Source organism: Carcharhinus amblyrhynchos, chromosome 18, assembly GCF_965287045.1.
Source record: "Carcharhinus amblyrhynchos chromosome 18, sCarAmb.v2.hapA, whole genome shotgun sequence".
NCBI lineage: Eukaryota > Metazoa > Chordata > Chondrichthyes > Carcharhiniformes > Carcharhinidae > Carcharhinus > Carcharhinus amblyrhynchos.
The window spans coordinates 52,364,184-52,383,967 of record NC_137341.1 but is presented as its reverse complement, the minus strand read 5'-3'; the positions used below and the strand labels follow the sequence as shown (position 1 = coordinate 52,383,967).

At 42.1% G+C, this 19,784-nt stretch overlaps 1 protein-coding gene across 1 annotated transcript in view; it reads right to left on the bottom strand.

Moving 5' to 3' along the window:
- The window catches only part of rrn3 (RRN3 homolog, RNA polymerase I transcription factor), a 48,890-nt gene extending 29,946 nt beyond the window's left edge, over positions 1-18,944 (bottom strand). Inside the window, exons 1-7 of the mRNA XM_080207011.1 lie at positions 18,845-18,944; positions 10,304-10,409; positions 10,160-10,216; positions 6,127-6,216; positions 5,757-5,886; positions 4,610-4,669; positions 1,811-1,874 (exon numbers count right to left, since the gene is read on the bottom strand). Of these exons, the coding sequence (XP_080063137.1) occupies positions 1,811-1,874; positions 4,610-4,669; positions 5,757-5,886; positions 6,127-6,216; positions 10,160-10,216; positions 10,304-10,402 (500 nt within the window). The 5' untranslated portion in view covers positions 10,403-10,409; positions 18,845-18,944. The remainder of the gene's footprint in view (positions 1-1,810; positions 1,875-4,609; positions 4,670-5,756; positions 5,887-6,126; positions 6,217-10,159; positions 10,217-10,303; positions 10,410-18,844) is intronic.
- Between the last annotated feature and the right edge of the window lie 840 nt (positions 18,945-19,784).

Genomic DNA, 19,784 nt, shown 5'->3' with positions numbered 1-19,784 from the left:
TTCATTTGATTTCCACTGATTCAACAGTTCTCCCTCTGGATAAGCAGAATTACTGACAGCACCATCTGGTTTCCCTCATTATTCTGCTCATTTTCAGACACAAGATGCTGAGAGTTTGATTGGGTCATCGCAGAATTCAGGTCAAGGCTCAGTTAGGATCATGAGAATACTACAGGAAATGCTGGTCTCAGGCTAATGCCATTTAGGAATCATCAATGGGTTTGTGAAACTATAGCTAGGCTGAAATCCACATTTCAATACTTCTCTCTTTGGGTATTATCTCATTTACATAAGTAAAACTTATATTCCAGTGAGAACATGGTTCCATACATGTGGTACAACATTGCCATCTACTGTTGTAACAACACCATAACACTTAAAGATCACAAGACAATAATTGCTGATGTTGTCAATTTAGAGCAAATCATCTGACATTTAGGTGCATCAACATGTTGACTTTCAATAATTATTCAAACTGAAGACTAGTCTGGAGGATTAGAATAAAAGACAAACCTGAAGGATTTATTAACAACTGCAAATATGAAATATAAACTAACTTGGACATTTTGTCAATATTAAATCAACCAAGTTGGTGTTCAAGCCTACATATTTCAATTTCACCTATTCAGCTGATCTAACAGTTTATTCTACAAGAATGCTACATGTAGCCATGGGACCTGGCCCCTTGTAAACTGAATCAAATTGCAGACATTTTAGGTTTTAAAAAAAAAAATCAACTCCAGTAACACCACAATATCCACAATGCCAAACCAAGACTGGTGCATTTACAAAATCTTATTGTATCATCACCCTTACCCTATGTGAATTGTACATTTGAAAGAAACCATCTTGGTATGCCTTAAAATGAAAAGAATAGTGTACAACTAAAGGAGCCAACTACAAAATACTTTGACAGCTCCAAGTTTGATTACTGATCTGTGCAGTGTTAGTCTATCTCAGCTGGGATAATGGAATAGTGGAGTACTAACAATCTATCGTTCATGCTGTCAGCTGCTGGTCTATGAATACATTATCATCTGTTTCAACAAACAGAAAGGGAAACCCTCTCCCTAAATATGTGTGGGTTAGGTTGACTGGCCATGCTAAATTGACCTTAGTATTAGGGGGATTAGCAGGGTAAATGTGTGGGGTTATGGGAATAGGGCCTGGGTGGGATTGTGGTGGGGTGCAGACCCGCTAAGCTAAATGGCCTCCTTCTGCACTGTAGGGATTCTATGATTCTTCTATGATTTCCCTTCACCTAACTGGGCTGACCGAGATTGGAGAGTATGAACAATGGCTGGCAATGTTTCAAGGTGGTAAAAATTAATCTCTCCAAGAGATTTTTAGTTAAAAAGGCATTCTTTTCACAATGGCAAATATTATAAAATGATTGATTTTTAAACCTATGGTAGATTATGTGTGGTTTTTTTTGAGGACTGATGGTATCACAGGAGGTTGTGAACAAAAACAACAGGAAGGCTAAAAAGGTAAAAAACGTTCAAGTTCAGGATATGTCACCCAAGCTAATGTGTGACAATTCAATTTTTGTTTGAGTCAAATAGTGAAAGATACAATAATCTTGTTAACGTGTGCATGGCTCCATTTGATTGAGAAGTTAGATGGAAATATAGTTGCATTGGACAGATTCAGGAATCAGAACGCCAATCTGAAAATCTATAGTATTCTGATCAGGAACATGTTTTATTAATTTGTTAAACAAACACAGTAACTCCCTTAAAGTAAACTTTGTTGCACTTTGTCAGTGAAGGTATAAAATGAACTAACACCACCAGTGTGACATACTTACGAGGGCACGTATTTTGCTATCATTTGCAGAGCTCGATGACAGATGTCAAAATTTCTAGGAAGATCTGGAAAGAACGTAACAGTTAGATATCCCTGTCAGATCTAAAGTTTCTGTCTGTAGCAGCACGCGTACAAAAGACAGGGAAAGTCCTGCAATACTTTAACAGGATTGAAGCTGATGCATTGTGTCTGGTATTCACACACAGCTACTGTAGTCAATGAAAAATGGATTTGAGGACGGTGATATCGTAACAAAAATGGTGGGACATACGTCTGTTTTTACAGTCCCACCATTGAAATTGCTCAACTCTACCCACAAAAGTTCTCCCAAGAAAACAAAAGTCACTTCCAGGTCTCACTCACCCCTTAGCTGCTCATTTATATAGTCTGGATATTAGGCCCGAGTGCATTATATGAGAGGGTATACATTTTATTCAAGTCTCACCTACGGAATATATACATACACACATACAGGTAATTCTATAATCTTTGATCAAGTTTACCAGCCAAAAGGCATTGAAACGACACTTAATTAGGAAATATCATTCCAAGATATTTTATTCTAATCAATTGTTCAATCACTTATTAACAGGAACACATAATCAGTTAACAGGATCACAGTTCACTTAAGCAACTTGCCAAGGCTATTTCATCAGACCCTTCCAAATCCATAACCACTGCCACCCAGAAGGAACAGGCAGCAATTGCACATAAACATTAACCAGCAAATTGCTATCCTTTGAGACTTGGAACTGTATCACTGTTCCTTCACTGTCGCTGGATCAAAATCCAAGGAGCCACCTTCTTAAAAGCGCTGTGCGTATACCTGCATGACATGGACTACAGCTATCCAAGAAGGTGGCTCACCACAACCTTTTCAAGGGCAATTAGGAATGGGCAGTAAATGTTGGCTTAGCCAGCAATGCCCACATCCCACGAAAAAATAAGTGTTTAAAACCACTTCATTATTCAGGTACTTGTTAAAAGGTGATTGAGAGACACAGAGTGAACATAGTGTACACTTCTGAAAAGGTGCTGGAAATGAAAAACATGAAAACATTTAGAACATAAGAAATAGGAGCAGGAGTAGGCCATCTGGCCCTTCGAGCCTGCCCCGCCATTCAATAAGATCATGGCTGATCTGTCGTGGCTCAGTTCCACTTTCCCGCCCTCTCCCCATAACCCTTAATCCCCTCTCTTATCAAAAACCCATCAACCCGCTTCTTAAAAATATTTAGCGAGGCAGCCTCCACCACTTCAACGGGCAGAGAATTCCAGAGATTCACCACCCTTTGAGTGAAGAAGTTCCTCCTCAACTCCATTCTGAACCGCCCCCCCTTTATCTTGAGGCTGTGCCCCCTAGTCCTACTGTCTTTTTTGAGCGGGAAGAGTCTTTCCACCTCTATCCTATCCATCCCATTCATCATCTTATACGTCTCAATGAGATCTCCCCTCATTCTTCTAAACTCTAACGAGTACAAGCCTAGTTTATTCAGCCTCTCCTCATAGCTCAACCCCCTCAACTCCGGTATCAGCCTAGTAAAGTTTAAGCTGAATTCGGGTAACATAGGGATTAGGAAAAGGTAAAATGAGCCAAATGGTACCTGAACATCACCACCTTGCAACTTGAAATATTTCTGACACTATTAGAAATAGTAGGATAATATTTCCTAATAAAGTGTAATTTCAGCACCTTTCAGCTGGTAAACTTGAAATCAAAGATTATAGAATTACCTGCATATATATTTTGTTGATCTTTGAAAAAAGCAAATTAGGCTCCTCCTTTGTACTGAACCTCAAATATTTCCTGGTTTTTAGTTTGTGCAGAGGATATTGTTAATAAAATCTTTCTCTGTGGTCCAATGCTTGGGTTGATCTTCCTGATGTGGAAGTTGACCAGCTCTTTAAAAATTACAAAATAAAAATACTGCTCATGCAGAAAACATTCAAAATTGGCAGCATCGAGAGAGAATCAGACTGGTTATCAATCTAAAAGTTAGGCTGAAGTTTTGTTCTGGAGTCTTAGTCTTGGCACCAGGCGGAGGGGGAAGGGGGGGGGGGGGGGGGGGGCCTCATTACAAAGCTTGTAAATGGTACAAAATATATTGTTGTCATTGTTAGGCAAGGAAGCAAGGGTCATGGGTGGCAGACAGGAAAGTGGAGTGAGACCACAACTGGATCAGCCATGATCCTGGGAGACAGAGGCATAAACCGGCATGCCAGTTGGTACCAAGAAATTGACGGTCCACCTCCATCTCAGGATAAAAATTCTGCCTGTTAACTTGGTTTCTCTCTCCACTAGTGCCGCCAGACCCGAGTATTTCCAGCATTTTCTATTTACATTTCAAAATAAGAATGTGCTTATTATGGATGATGTGAAATGTAGTGATGTGTTTTCAGTGTTGAAGCAGTATTTGGGATGTTTGGGTGGCATGGTGGTTAGCACTGCTACCTCACAGCGCCAGGGGCCTGGGTTCAATTCCCAGCTTGGGTCACTGTCAGTGTGGAGTCTACACGTTCTCCCCATATCTGTGTGGGTTTCCTCAGGATGCTCCAGTTTCCTTCCACAGTCTGAAAGATGGGCTGGTTAGGTGGATCGGCCATGTTAAATTCTCCCTCTGTGTACCTGAACAGTTACTGGAATGTGGCGACTAGGGGATTTCCACCATAACTTCATTGCAGTGTTAATGTAAGCCTACTCATGACACTAATAAATAAACCTTAAACATTTCAGATTTTGATACAAATCTTTATGATCCATAATACTGCAAATGCTTATTCTTACAAAAAAATTACTTACTTTCATCTTCATCTTCAGAATCTGAAATATCCACGCCATTTTCTTGGATTACAATTCTTCCTATATGAAATATATATTGATTATCATAAAATAGATGAATAGACTTGGAGGTTAGTTTACTAAAGGCTACACAAAGATCTGTTCCCAAATTTTACTAACTCACAATATCTTCTTTCCCCTAGATGCCTATTTGTTTTTAATATACTCTATCCAATCAAGTACAACCGTCAGACTCTCTCAGTCTTCTATCAGCTTATTTTTTTGCAAACTCTCCTATAATGTGAACATCAGCAACATATTCCTCTGACGTTGCTCCTTCCATCTCTTAGCTCTCCATTTCTCTTCTTGCATCCGGCAGAAAGCTCACACGTGGTCAATGAAACAGTTTTTTAAAAATGCATTCTTTCGTAGTATGTAGCGCTGGTCTGGCTCATCCATTTCAAAAGGCAACTTAGAGGCAATCACATTGTCCTAGTTCTGGAGACCAGACGGCGTAAGGATGGTGGATTTCCTTCAGATGGAAGTGAACCAGATGGGTTTTTATAACCATAGTTTCATGATCACCGTTGCTGCGATTAACTTCTCAATTCCAGATTCTATTAATTAAATTTAAGTTCTACCAGTTGTGGTGGGATTAGAACCCATCTTCCCAGGGAATTGGTCAGGGCCTCTGGATCATGAGTCTAATGACATTATCCTACATCTTAGTATATATAGATATTTAATGTTAGACAGAAAATATACATATCACACAGCCAGTGCCTACTGATCCTCCGAAATATGCTATTCTAGTACACTGTCAAAGCGCCAAGTGTTAGAACATTAACACACATTTAGAACTTGAGTTAACTCCTGTCCCCTCATTTAAGCAATACTAATCATCAGCTAGAGCCCTTCCACACTGCAGCGATCAGCAAAAACTCACACTAGTGTTTCACAATGCCCACTGCACAAAACACCCATTCTCAATAGGCGAACTTGATTTACAAGGAGTAAACTTACAATAGAAATGATTCTGGCTTGTTAATTTACCACCGCTTACAAAAACAAACAAACCTACAAAGAACGCGGCTGAAAGGCTGGTCTCGGATTAACAAGTTGAACCAAATAAATACAGCTCCCCCCTTAGAAAATACTATTTTCTTACCTGGTACAAATTTAGAGACCAGCATACTAAGGCAAGGCCTCAGGTACACTGTCTGTGCTGACACGAGATTGCTTAAGAAGGCCATGTATTCCTCTATCACCATAAAACTTCTGCACAACCATGGCAGGTTCTGAAATATATTTTTAAAAATCTGATTAACAGATTAACCTTACAGCTGGTTTCAATTTTTATTTAAGCTTTCAGGTTTTAAGTATCTTAAACTAGCAGTTGAATTTTGCAGTTATATAATATCAAAATGCCAGATTACAAAACCCCTCAGGAGTTATTCAACAACAAACAGCAAACGTTTTCTCACCAAATCTCCATGAGTACAAAATGATGTTGTGAAAGAAAATCTGAAGAAACTAACCAGTATTTTGCTAACGAGATGCTCAAAGTCCTTTGTTAATTGTGCTACAGCTCCACGGAATTCTTGAAGCCAGTTGATTATTTGAGCATCCTGAGGACAGCAAAACAAGCACAAAACAACTTCAGAATTTAATAACCAGAGTGGGAGCAATACATTTAATCAGTAAATCTAAATTCTACTATACACCAAAATGGATCAGTTCATCTAAAAATAGGATTTTTATTTATTTAAAACCTTATGACATCCTTGGAATATTCTAGAAAATGCTTTACAAAAGAATTGCTTTGGAGTGCTGTCATTGTTAGTAAGTCCAAAGATTGATTTATTTATTAGTGTCACAAGTAGGCTTACATTAACACTGCAATGAAGTTAGTGTGAAAATCTCCTAGTTGCCACATTCCTGTTCAGGTACACTGAGGGGGAATTTAGCATGGCTAATGCACCTAACTAGCACATCTTACAGACTCTGGGAGGAAACTGGTGCACCCGGAGGAAACCCTCGCAGACACGGGGAGAACATGCAGACACCGCACAGACAGTGACCCAAGCCGAATCAAATCTGGGTCCCTGGTGCTGTGAGGCAGCAGCGCTAACTACTGTGCCACCATGCTGCCCAATGTGTGGGTTCAGTGGAAAGGCCATGCTACATTGCCCCTTAGTGTCAGGGGACCAGGTAGGGAAAATGCACGGGGTTATGGGGGTTGGACCTGGGTGGGATTTGCGGTCAGTGCAGACTTGATGGGCTGAATTACCTCCTTCTGCCCTGTAGGGATTCTATAACTAAGTAAATGTCATTGTCAATTTGCACAACAAATCTCAAACAAAATGATCAACTAATCTGCTTGTTGATAGTATTGATTGAAGGAGAAGAATTGGTCTTCAAGCAATGTCAGAGGATTGTCCACACCCCCCCCAAACCAACACAACAAGTAGATAAGGCTTCTGTTTAGCAGTTTACCAAAGACACTCCAATACATACATTCTTAATCCACTAGCAAACAAACACAAGACAAGCAAGTTTACATTTATCAAGTACTTTTCAGAATCTTAGGGCATCCCTAAGCACTTTGAAACCAATGAAGTCCTTTTTGAAATGTAGTCAATGCTTAATGCAGAAAATACGGTAGCTAATTTGCGCACAGCTCCCATGAACAGTTAAAATCTAGATAATCTGTTTGTGATATTGATTGAGAGATAAATATTGGTCAGGACATCAAGGAGAATTCCCTGTTCTTCTGTGAAATAGTGCACTAGGATCTGTTACGTCCAGCTTAGACAGCAGGCACGACCCCAGAATAACACTTCATCCTAAAGATGACACCTGACAGCATAGCACTCCCTCAGTACTGCACTAAAGTGTCAACCCAGATTTGGTATACAGGTTTCTGGAGTGGGGCCTGAACTCAAGTGAGAAAAAGACATGGGCATCCTGTCTGAACAGATACATTTAAAATATATTTAAAGGAGGAAATAGAATCACATAGAGCCAAAGAATTGCTGCAGTGCAAAAGGAAGGCGCAGTAAATCTCATAAGACCAGGTTAAAATCCAACAGGTTTATCTGGAATCCTGAGCTTTCAGAGCGCTGCTCCTTCATCACTCACCTGATGAAGGAGCAGCGCTCCAAAAGCTCATGAATTCCAAATAAACCTGTTAAAACTTTAACCTGGTGTTGAGATATTTTACTGTGTCCACCCCAGTCCAAACACTGACATCTTGACACCATGTGCAAAAGGAGGACATTCAGTCCATCGCATCTAATCCATCTAACCTACACATCTTTGGACATTAAGGAGCAATTTTTGCATGGCCAATCCACTTAATCTGCACATCTTTGGTGAGTTAAATGATATAGATTAAAAACTTTTCTATCAGCTTGAATGGTATTTCTAACCAGATGTTTCTTCGAAAGGCTAAACTGCTGGTAACTTCAATTAACCATGATTGTTAGTCATGTTAACTCTTAGATGTTGTTGTTACTAGAGTTAATATACTTAATATAAAATGTTGTTTAAGGTTTGGAACTGGGAGTTGGCTTACTGAGAATGCCTCAGTAGAGAATCTCACTTATAGCCTTTAAAAGTATGTTTGTTTCATCTTTTCTCACTTTTTTTCCCTTTGGTGAATAGCGGGGTAGTGAAGAGTTAGCAGATTGATTTTCAACCTGTTGTACCATATCAAGAACATCCTTCCATGGCCAACATGTTCTGGACTGGGACTTAAACAGAGTTAAGTTTTTAGGTGTCCAGATCACCAACAACCTGTCCTGGTTCCCCCATGCCAACACTGTAGTTAAGAAAGCCCACCAACTTTTTCAGGAGACTAAGGAAATTTGGTATGTCAGTTATGACTCTCACCAACTTTTACAGATACGCCATAGAAAGCATCCTTTCTGGTTGTATCACAGCTTGGTATGGCTCCTGCTCTGCCCAAGACTGCAAGGAATTACAAAAGGTCATGAATGTTGCCCAATCCATCACGCAAACTAGCCTTCCATCCATTGACTCTGTCTACACTTCCTGCTACCTGGGCAAAGCAGCCAGTATAATTAAGGATTCCCCACACTCCGGACATTCTCTCTTCCACCTTCTTCCTTCAGGAAAAAGCTACAAAAGTCTGAGGTCACATACCAACCAACTCAAGAACAGCTTCTTCCCTGTTGCTGTTAGACTATTGAATGGACTTACCTCACATTAAGTTGATCTTTCTCTACACCCTAGCTATGACTGTAATACTACTTTCTGCACCCTCTCCTTTCCTTCTCTATGAACGGTATGCTTTGTCTGTGTCGTGCACAAGAAACAATACTTTTCACTGCATGTTAATACATGTGACAATAATAAATCAAATCAAAGTTTGGCTCAGAGGCTGGGGACCACAAAGCTTTAAAAAGTGTGAATCACCATCCCAACATTCCTAACTACATTGATTGAGTGCAGAGAGTACATCAGAAAATTGTGGATCCGTTCCTTGTATGTCTGCTCCTATATTCAGGATTTTTTAAAAATTATTTCCCAGTATGTGGCTTTGGTAGCACAGTGGTTAGCACTACTGCCTCACAGCGCCAGGAACCCTGGTTCAATTCCCAGTTTGGGTCACTATCTTTGTGGTGTCTATATGGGTTTCCTCCAGGTGTTCCAGTTTCCTCCCACAGTCTGAATGATGTGCTGGTTAGGTGCATTGACCCAAACAGGCACCAGAGTGTGGCGACTAGGGGAATTTCATAGTAACTTCATTGAACTATTACTGTAGGCCTTGTGACTAATAAAAAAAACTTTAAATAAAATAATAAACTTTGCTGGTCATGCCAGCACCTTTTGCCCATTCCAAATGGTCCTTGAGAAGTGGCCTGTTCAGCTACTTCAGTTAAAAGTAGAATACGTTGCTGTATATGGAGTCATATGCAGGGATGGACGGAAGATTTCATTTACCAAAAGACAATAGATACATTACATCTCTGCAACACGATGGGTTGAAAGGCTTTTTCTGCACTGTATGATTTTATATTTAATTTAGATGGGTGATAGTCATTTAAAAGTTAGGACAAATGTTCCTTGGGAGTTTGGCAATATTTTGCTGAGTGAGCCAATATTATCCCTAAAAAGAAAAATTTGAAAACATTTTTTGCATCACCAACTCACAAGTGAATCAATGGTGGCTAAAAGTTCGAAACAGCTCCACACTGATTTCCGTTAGCAGCGGGACAAGTTGATTTAATGTAAACTCACACACCAAAAGTAGCTAAATTCAGGTCTCAATCAACTTTGTCCCAGAGCCAGATGCGAGTTGAATTCTAGATTCACACTATGACTTTAATCCAACACTGGTGCAAATGCCCCTCACTTCCTACTGATCAGGTGTTGGTAAGTACAGATCTCAGCTAAAAAAAACTCCACCAGATTCCCAAAAATAAAAAATGTCACATTAAGCACTTCAAACTTTTGAGATCAAATGAGAATTGCTAGGACTGTAAAGTTTCAAATGCATGTTAGTAAAATGTTAGACTGAATGAAATAATAAAATTTGTTGATTACCTTTATCTCTGCATCAGCCAGTTGTGTCAGCAGCAAATCGTAATCAACAGTATCTCCCTGGGGAAAAACGCATTTTTTGAATCAAATGTACAAATAGGTGAGAATATTTCTGGAAAGACAATTAATTGGTATAAATTGTTTTACCTGTTTATACTTCTTTAAGATTTCTGTAACGGTTCCACCAAATCGGACAGTTTTCCTCGGTGGGGAGTTCAGAAATTCACTTTCTCCCAACATTGTCATTGGAAACCTTTAGGAAATTGGGAACAATGATTTGTATATTGTGAACATTTTCCTTTCAAATATCAGTCATTGCACCTTCCTAAAAATATCCACCTCTGGTCCTTCTACCCTTGCAAATACAACAATATATTCAACCTCCTCTTCCTTTTCAGGCCCCCGAACATGTTGCCAACTCCCAAAACTGAGACTGTCATTTGTTCAACTTCTCATCTGTACCTCTGCAATAAAGGTGTTCAAATCCAGCCACAAGTCTGAAACAGCTCTCAGCAAAGTCACATATTTCATCCTGTGACTGTGACAAAGATGGACTGACCCTCCTCATTCTTCACAAACCCTTTGCAGCCTCTGACATGGTAGAACACACTCTTCTACTCCAAAACTTCCCTTCCATTGTCCAGCTAAGAGGGACTGCCTTGCATGTTTCCAATCCTATCGATGCAGAGTTGTCCAATAATGGTTTCTGTTACCACCGCTTTCATACACCTTTGCAATCCCCCACGGAATAAGCTGCTCTTCTATTTTCATCCACACGCTGCCCCTCGGGGACACAAAATGTTTTTGGCAGATACGACGAGGAGATCGCAAAGAGCTTCTACAAATACATCAAGGGCAAAGGACTAACAAGGGAGAAAGCAGGACCTCTTAAGACCCAACAAGATCATCTACGTGCAGATCCACACGAGATGGATGAGATCCTAAGTGAATATTTCTCATCAGTGTTTACTGTTGAGAAAAGCATGGATATTAGGGAACTTGCGGAAATAAATAGTGATTCTTAAGGAGTGTACATTTACTGAGAAGGAGCTGCAGGAAGTCTTAAAGCATATCAAGATAGATAAATCCCCGCAACCTGACAAAATATATCCCAGGACATTGTGGGAGGCTAGCGAGGAAATTGCAGGTCCCCTAGCCAAGATATTTGAATCATCGATAGTCATGGGTGAGGTGCCTGAAGATTGGAGACTGGCAAATGTTGTGCCTTTGTTTAAAAGGGTTGCAGGGAAAAGCCTGGGAACTACAGGCCAGTGAGCCTCACAACTGTGGTGGGTAAATTGTTGGAAGGTATTTTGAGAGACAGGATCTACACGCATTTAAAGATGCAAGGGCTGATTAGGAACAGTAGGCATGGCTTTGAGAGTGGAAAATCACGTCTTACAAGTTTAATTGAGTTTTTTGAAGGGGTAACCAAAAAGGTAGATGAGGGCAGTGCAGTTGATGTTGTCTACGTGGATTTTAGCAAGGCCTTTGACAAGGTACTGCATGGTAGGTTGTTGCATAAAGTTAAATCTCACAGGATCCGGGGTGAGGTATCTAAATAGATACAAAATTGCCTTCTTGACAGAAGCCAGAGGGTGGTTGTAGAGAGTTGTTTTTCAAACTGGAGGCCTTTGACCAGCAGTGTGCCTCAGAGACCAGTGCTGGGGCCACTGTTATTTGTCATTTATATTTGGATGAGAATATAGGAGGCATGGTTAGTAAATTTGCAGATGACACCAAGATTGGTGGCATAGTGGACAGTGAAGAAAGTTATCTCCAATTGCAAAGGATCATGATCAATTGGGCCAGTGGGCTGACAAATGGCAGATGGAGTTTAATTTAGACAAATGCGAGATGATGCATTTTGGTAGACTGAACCAGGGCAGGACTTACTCAGTTAATTATAGGGTGTTGAGGAGAGTTACAAAACAAAGTGATCTAGGGGTACACGTTCATAGCTCCTTGAAAGTGGACAGAATGGTGAAGGCGGCATTTGGCATGCTTGGTTTCATCAGTCAGAACACTGAATACAGGAGTTGGGACGTCTTGTTGAAGTTGTACAAGACATTAGTAAGGCCACACTTAGAATACTGTGTGCAATTCTGGTCACCCTATTATAGAAAGGATATTATTAAACTGGAAAGAGTGCAGAAAAGATTTACTAGGATGCTACCGGGACTTGATGGATTGAGTTATAAGGAGAGGCTGGATAGACTGGGACATTTTTCCTCCACTTCAGTTTTCCTCTGAAGTGTAGGAGGTTGAGGGGTAACCGATAAAATAATGAAGGGCATAGACAAGGTAGATTGTCAATATCTTTTCCTAAGGAAAGGGGAGTCTAAAACTAGAGAGGGCATAGGTTTAAGGTGAGAGGGGAACGATATAAAAAAGTGTCCAGAGGGGCAATTTTTTCACAAGAGGGTGGTGAGTTTCTGAGACAAGTTGCTAGAGGTAGTAGTAGAGGTAGGTACAATTTTATCTTTTAAAAAGCATTTAGATAGTTACATGGGTACAATGGGCATAGAGAGAGATGGGCCAAATGTGAGCAATTGGGATTAGTTTAGGGGTTTTTAAGAGAGGGGCAGCATGGACAAGTAGGGCCAAAGGGCCTGTTTCCAAGTTGTAAACCTCTATGACTCAGTCATATTATGTCTTTAGATAATCTACAATTGTAAGTATGAGGGGAAGACATCAAGTACTTATCTTGACTCCTCCAATCAGCCCCGGATGAGCCACTATTTCCTCCAATTAAACAGACTGAAGTCAGAAACGCTAATCCCTTGGCACTGATTCCTTCCTCCTCTTAGGCCACTGTGCTGGGCTGAAGCAGACAGTTCTCAACCTTGCCATACCATTTGAATCTAAACTAGGCTTCTGGCTCCATATCCTCTCCATCATGAAGAGCACCTGTTTCCCGTTCCATAACACTGCCATTTTTCAACCCTGCTTCAGCTCATCTATTGTGAAATCCTCAATCATGCTTTTCTCACCTCCACACTCAACTGTTGCAATATTTGCCTGGTTGGCTTCCCAATTTCCATCTTTCACAAACTTGAGACCTTCCAAAATTCTGCTTGTCGTATCCAAACTGCATCAAGTCCATTTCACCCATCAGTCCTGGATGACATTTGCTCCCAAGCCATCAATACCTGGCTTTAAAATTCTCATGCTCAAATCCATCCATGTTCTCTCCACGAACAACCCTGGCTCCAGACCTCCAATTCTAGCTTCCTGTGCATCCCCACTCCCTTCATCCCATTGGTGGTGGCCCTTTGTGGCTCAATCAGACAAAGTAAAAAGTAAAGTTTATTTATCGTCACAAGTAGGTTTACATTAACACTACAATGAAGTTACCGTGAAAATCCCCTAGTTTTTTTTAAGCCAAGCTTTTAGTTTCCCACCATTCTATCTCCTTCTTTGGTTCAGCATCAACTTTTACCTGATTACATTCCCGTAAAGCTCTTTTGCTTATTTTTTTCATAAACGAAAGTTGCTGAGATCATAGGCTTTCATTTGTTACAGAGAGGACAAGAATTTACTACACGCTCCATCTAACGACTGAAAATGCTCGGTTTCTTCTCCCTCCTGCTGAAAATCTGGTCACACAACACAGGGCAAAACTTCTACAGTCTATCAGTGCTCAATTTAATTTCAAAGTTAAAGTCAAAGGAATACCTTGAACAGTCCAAGCATTTTTAAATCCAAATGTTAAACCTATCTTTCCATATTGGACACTGCTGTATGAAAGATAGGTTTAACATCCTGACAAATATACATCAAGGAACCAGACAAATCCACAATTCTCTCACTTATCTCCTTATTTCCCATCATAGACTGAGGAATGAATGGAGTCTGTCGTGACTCAGCATGTCAGACTCCATTCACCACCATCTCCTACAGGGCTGCTTGGAATCAGTGGACTGGCCAGTATTTAAAAACTCTGTGACCAGCCTGAACAACTATGCCACTACAGTAACTGACTTCATTAGTGTGTAGAAGACTGTGTGCCAAAGCAGCAAATCCATGTGTTCCCCAACCGGAAACCATGGATGAACAGAGATATCCACTGCTTGCTGAAGTCCAGATCTAAAGGCATTCAAGTCAGATGACACTGAGCTATATGATCTAAAGAGATCCATCAAAAATGCCAAAAGACAAGTCAGAGTCCCAGGCAAGCCACACCGATCCCTGCCTACTTTGGCAAAGTCTGCAAGACATAACAGGCTACAAGAAGAAGGCATGTAAAATCACCGGCTCCAACGCACCCCTCCCCGATGAGTTCAATGCATTCTATGCCTTTTTTGAGCAAGAGGTGAGCAAGAGCTTGCCCTCCATCCTGGAAGTCCTGGATGAACCTGTATCTGGGGTCACCATTGCAGACATCAGAACAGCTTTCTTGAAGGTCAACCCACGGAAAGCAACTGGCCCGGGTGGGGCACCCAGATGAGCATTCAGGTCCTGCGCGGATCAGTTGGCAGAGGTATTCACAGATATCTTCAACCTCTCTTCACAACAATCTGAGGTTCCTATCTGCTTCAAGAAGATGACCATCATCCTGGTACCTAAGAAAAACCAAGCAGCGTGCCTTAAATGACTATTGGCCAGTGGCTCTGACATCTATCATGAGTGTTTCGAAAGGTTCAGCTTCCTGGACCCACTACAATTTGCCTTCTGCTGCAACAGGTTCAAGCAGATGCCATCTCCCTGGCCCTGCACTCAACCCTGGAATACATAGATAACAAGTACACCTATGTCAGACTCCTATTTACAAACTACAGCTCAGCCTTCAGCACCATTATTCCCACAAACTCATCTCCAAACTCCACAGCCTGGGCCTCAGCTCCTCCCTCTGCGACGGGATCCTGAACTTCCTAACTCACAGACCACAATCAGTAAGGATAGGCAATAACACCACCTCCACAATCATTCTCAACATTGGTGCCCTACAATGCTGTATTCTCAGCCCCCTACTATACTCCTTATATACTTGTAACTGTGTGGTCAAATGTCCCTCCAATTCAATTTTCAAGTTTGCTGATGACATCACCATAGTGGGTCGGACCTTAAACAGTGATGGGACAGAGTACAGGAACGAGACAGAGAATTTGGTGAACTGGTGTGGCAGCAATAATCTCTCCCTCCATGTCAACAAAACAAAGATTATCATCGATTTCAGGAAGCATAAAGAGAACATACTCCTGTCTACATCAATGGGACGAAATAGAAAGAGTCAACAACTCCAAGTTTTTAGGTGTCCGGATCACCAACAACCTATCCTGGCCCCATGCCGACACTGTGGTTAAGAAAGCCCACCAACGCCTCTACTTTCTCAGAGGGAAATTTGGCATGTCAGCTATGGCTCTCACCAACTTTTACAGATGCACCATAGAAAGCATTCTTTCTAGTTATATCATAGCTTGGTATGGCTCTTGCTCTGCCCAAGACCACAAGGAACTACAAAAGGTTGTGAACGTAGCTGAATCCATCACGCAAACCAGCCTCCCATCCACTGACTCTGTCGACACTTGCTGCTGCTTCAGCAAAGCAGCCAGCATAATTAAGGACTCCTTGCACCCCAGGCATCCTCTCTTCAACCTTCTCCTGTCAGGAAAAAGGTTACAAAAGTATGAGGTCACATACCAACCGACTCAAGAACAGCTTCTTCCCTCCTGCTGTCAGACCTTTGAATGGACTTATCTTGCATTGTTAATACATGTGACAATAATAAAATCAAAACAAACTGTCTCATATTAGCCAGTTCAGATCAAAGTTACTTTCATTTATGAACCAATTAAGTTTTTTATTGAATAAATTAACTCTTTCTTGCCCAATCATCCAAGAAAGCAGCTCGAGCACACGTCATACATTCAGCATTACAGCATTTATTTACAAATCACAGCTTAAATGCAGACAAACACAAATACAGAATCAGAGTCAGAGCTACCTCGCAGTTGAGTTCAAAACAGAGTTTTTTTAATACAGTAAACAGAAAACATTATACAATTTAGTATATCGCTGCAAATTTAAATGTACTATAGTGGTGACTGTAATGAGGTTATAAAATGCCGAGACGAAGAGTCAATACTTAAATAGTTGACAAGTTAACGGTTTTAAACTTGCCAGTGTACTAAATAGCTCAATTGTTTAAATGTCATTACATAACCAAATTCCATGAGCATCTGGGGTTAATCTGAGTTAATTAATCCTTTTCATGGTAAAGTTATCTCCCACCTTGCATGAGTTATAATACCCAAGCCTGCTTCCTTCTCACCTTTCCCAGTCTGAGACAATCTTTGATCTTATAGAGTCTACAAAATAATGAGGGGCATAGATCAGTTAGATAGTCAATATTTTTTCCCAAAGGTAGGGGAGTCTTAAACTAGAGGGCATAGGTTAAGGTGAGTAGGGAGAGATACAAAAGGATCCAGAGGGGCAATTTGTTCTCACAGATGGTGGTGAGTGTCTGGAACAAGCTGCCAGAGGTAGTAGTGGAGGCAGGTACAATTTTGTCTTTTACCTGAGTAAGATGGCTATCAAGGGATATGGGCCAAACGCAGACAATTTGGACTAGTTTAGTCATTAAAAAGGGGGCAGCATGGACAAGTTGGCCTGAAGGGCCTGTTTGCATGCTGTAAACCTCTATGACAATGACTCAATAATCTTATCTCTGCCTGTAAGGAGCCAATGTGGTCACATTTATTTTATACCATTTGACATTGCTCTTTAAAGGTACCTTGTAATGGTAAGGGTAGGGTTTATACACAGATAAGAATGATTACATAAGGATATGTAATCCAGTTGCCAGCTGATGCTATACACTAGATACATCGATGACATTTTTTCCCTTTGGACTGGCATCGCTGAAACAACTACATAATGACATCAACAAGTTCCATCCCACCATCAGACTCACCATGGACTACTCTCCAGGATCAGTTGCATTCTTGGACACATGCATCTCCATCAAGGACGGTCACCTCAGTACTTCACTGTATCGCAAGCCCTCAGATAACCTCACGATGCTCCACTTCTCCAGCTTCCACCCTAAACATCTTACAAAAGCCATCCCTTACGGACAAGCCCTCCGTATACACAGGATCTGCTCAGAAGAGGAAGATCACAACAGATGCCTCCAGACACTGAAAGATGCCCTCATAAGAACAGGATATGGCACTCAATTCATCGATCAACAGTTCTGATGCACCACAGCGAAAAACCGCACCGACCTAATCAGAAGACAAACATGCAACACGGCAGACAGAGTACCCTTTGTCGTTCAGTACTTCCCCGGAGTGGAGAAGCCGTGACATCTTCTCCAAAGCCTTCAACATGTCATCGACGAAGACGAACATCTCATCAAGGCCATCCCCACACCCCCACTTCTTGCCTTCAAATGACCGCGCAACCTCAAACAGACCATTGTTCACAGCAAACTACCCGGCCTTCAGGAGAGCAGTGACCACAACACCACACAAACCTGCCACAGCAATCTCTGCAAGATGTGCCGGATCACTGACATGGATGCCATCATCTCACATGAGAACACCATCCACCAGGTACACGGTACATATTCTTGTGACTTGGTCAAATTTGTCTATCTGATATGCTGGATATCCCAAGGCATGATACATTGGCGAGACCATGCAGACACTACAACAACTGATGAATGGACATTGCTCAACAATCACCAGGCAAAAATGTTCCCTTCCTGTCAGGGAACCCTTCAGCAGTCAAGGGCATTCAGCCTCTGATCTTCAAGTAAGCGTTCTCCAAGGTGGCCTTCAAGACACATGACAACATAGAATTGCCAAGCAGAAACTGATTGCCAAGTTCCGCACACACGAAGACAGCCTCAACCGTGATCATGGGTTCATGTCACACTATCTATGACCCACATGACTTTTCTGGGCTTGCAAAATCTCACCAACTGTCCTGGCTGAAGACAATTTATACCTCTTTAACCTGTGCTGAAGCCTCTCTTTACTCACATTGTCTGCACTTGTGAAGAATTGATTACCTGTTAAGACTCACATTCCAACCATTAACTTGTAATTGAGTTTGTGTCTATATATGCCCTATTTGTGAAACAAATCCTGCACTTACCCGATGAAGGAGAGCTATCTGAAAGCTCTTGCTACCAAATAAACCTACTTGACTTTAACCTGGTGTTGTGAAACTTCTTACTGTACATAAGAATAGAGGGAGTTAAAATCCGCTTCTAACTAACACAGAACAGTAGCTACTTCCACCCAAAGAAATAAAAATTTTGTTCGAGTAAGAACATAAGAAAAAGGAGCAGAACATATAACCCCTTGAGATTATTGCCAATCTTCACCTCAATTTCACCTTTTACACCATATCCCTATGTCCATACAAGACTGACAGGGCCATACGGTGTATTTGAGAGTCTGCTGGACCTGAACCAAAGAAAAATGATGACTCGACTTTGACAGCCTGCAGTTAACGCTGAGCTTCCTGTATTGGATTGACAATTCACTCACTTCCCAGCCCTCAGCTCACAGACAGCACTTAGTATTGGATGTGGTGGGGGGTGGGGGGGAGGTTTACTGAGGGGGTGCGGGTGTTCACCCAGGGGCTGGAATTTGCAGGGGTATGTTTACCCGGGGGAGGCGTGTTTGCCCGCGAATGGGATTATTTACCCAGGGAGGGGGTGTTGTTATTTACCGGTTCTCAATGCTGAGGGTCGCTCCCGGGAACTGTCGCCGGTTAACAGTCGCCACGCGCCGGCTCCAGCTCCATCTTGCTGCCGCTGGTGCCCCGGAAAGAGAAGAACTTCACCCGGAAGAGCGTCACGGGGAAGGGGGGGGAACGAGGGAAGGCGTGGGGCGGGGCGAGTGACGAGTGGCGAGGGGCGGGGCGGGCGACGAATGGCGAGGGGCGGGGCAAGGGAGTGGGGTGGGCGGCGAGGGAGGGGCGGGGCGAGAGTGGGAGCGCGGCGAGGGAGGGGCGGGGCGAGGCGGCGCGCGGCGAATGGACGGTTGGGCTGAGGATGTGCGAGGATGTGAGAGTTCCGGAGCCATTGCCTTCAGATCCACAAACTGCTAGAGATTGCCGCCAGTGTGAACCCAGCCTCACCATTCTACAATGGGATGTGGCAGCCAGCGTCTATAGCCCCATTCTTATTGGCTTTGAGGGCGGTTCAGGTAGGCAGCTACCTTGCTGTGGGCCTGCAGCCTAAGCCAGGCCAGGTAAGGATGACAGATTTCCTTCCCAAAGGAGAGGGGTGGCACAGTGGTTAGCAACTGCTGCCTCACAGCACCAGGGACATGGGTTCAATTCCCAGCTTGGGTCACTGTGTGGACTTTGCACGTTCTCCCCATGTCTGCATGGGTTTGCTCCGGTTTCTTACTACAGTCGGAAAATGTGCTGGTTAGGTGGAATGTCCATGCTAAATTGCCCCTAAGTATCAGGTGAATTAGTAGGGTAAACATAGGTAAATATGCTGAAGCCTGTGTGGAATTGCTGTCAGTACAGACTCGATGGGCTGAATGGTCTCCTACACTGTAGGTATTCTATGACATCAGATTTATTTTTAACAACAAAAACAGAAAATGTTGGAAAATCTCAGCGGGTCTGACAGCATCTGTGGGGAGAGAATAGAGCT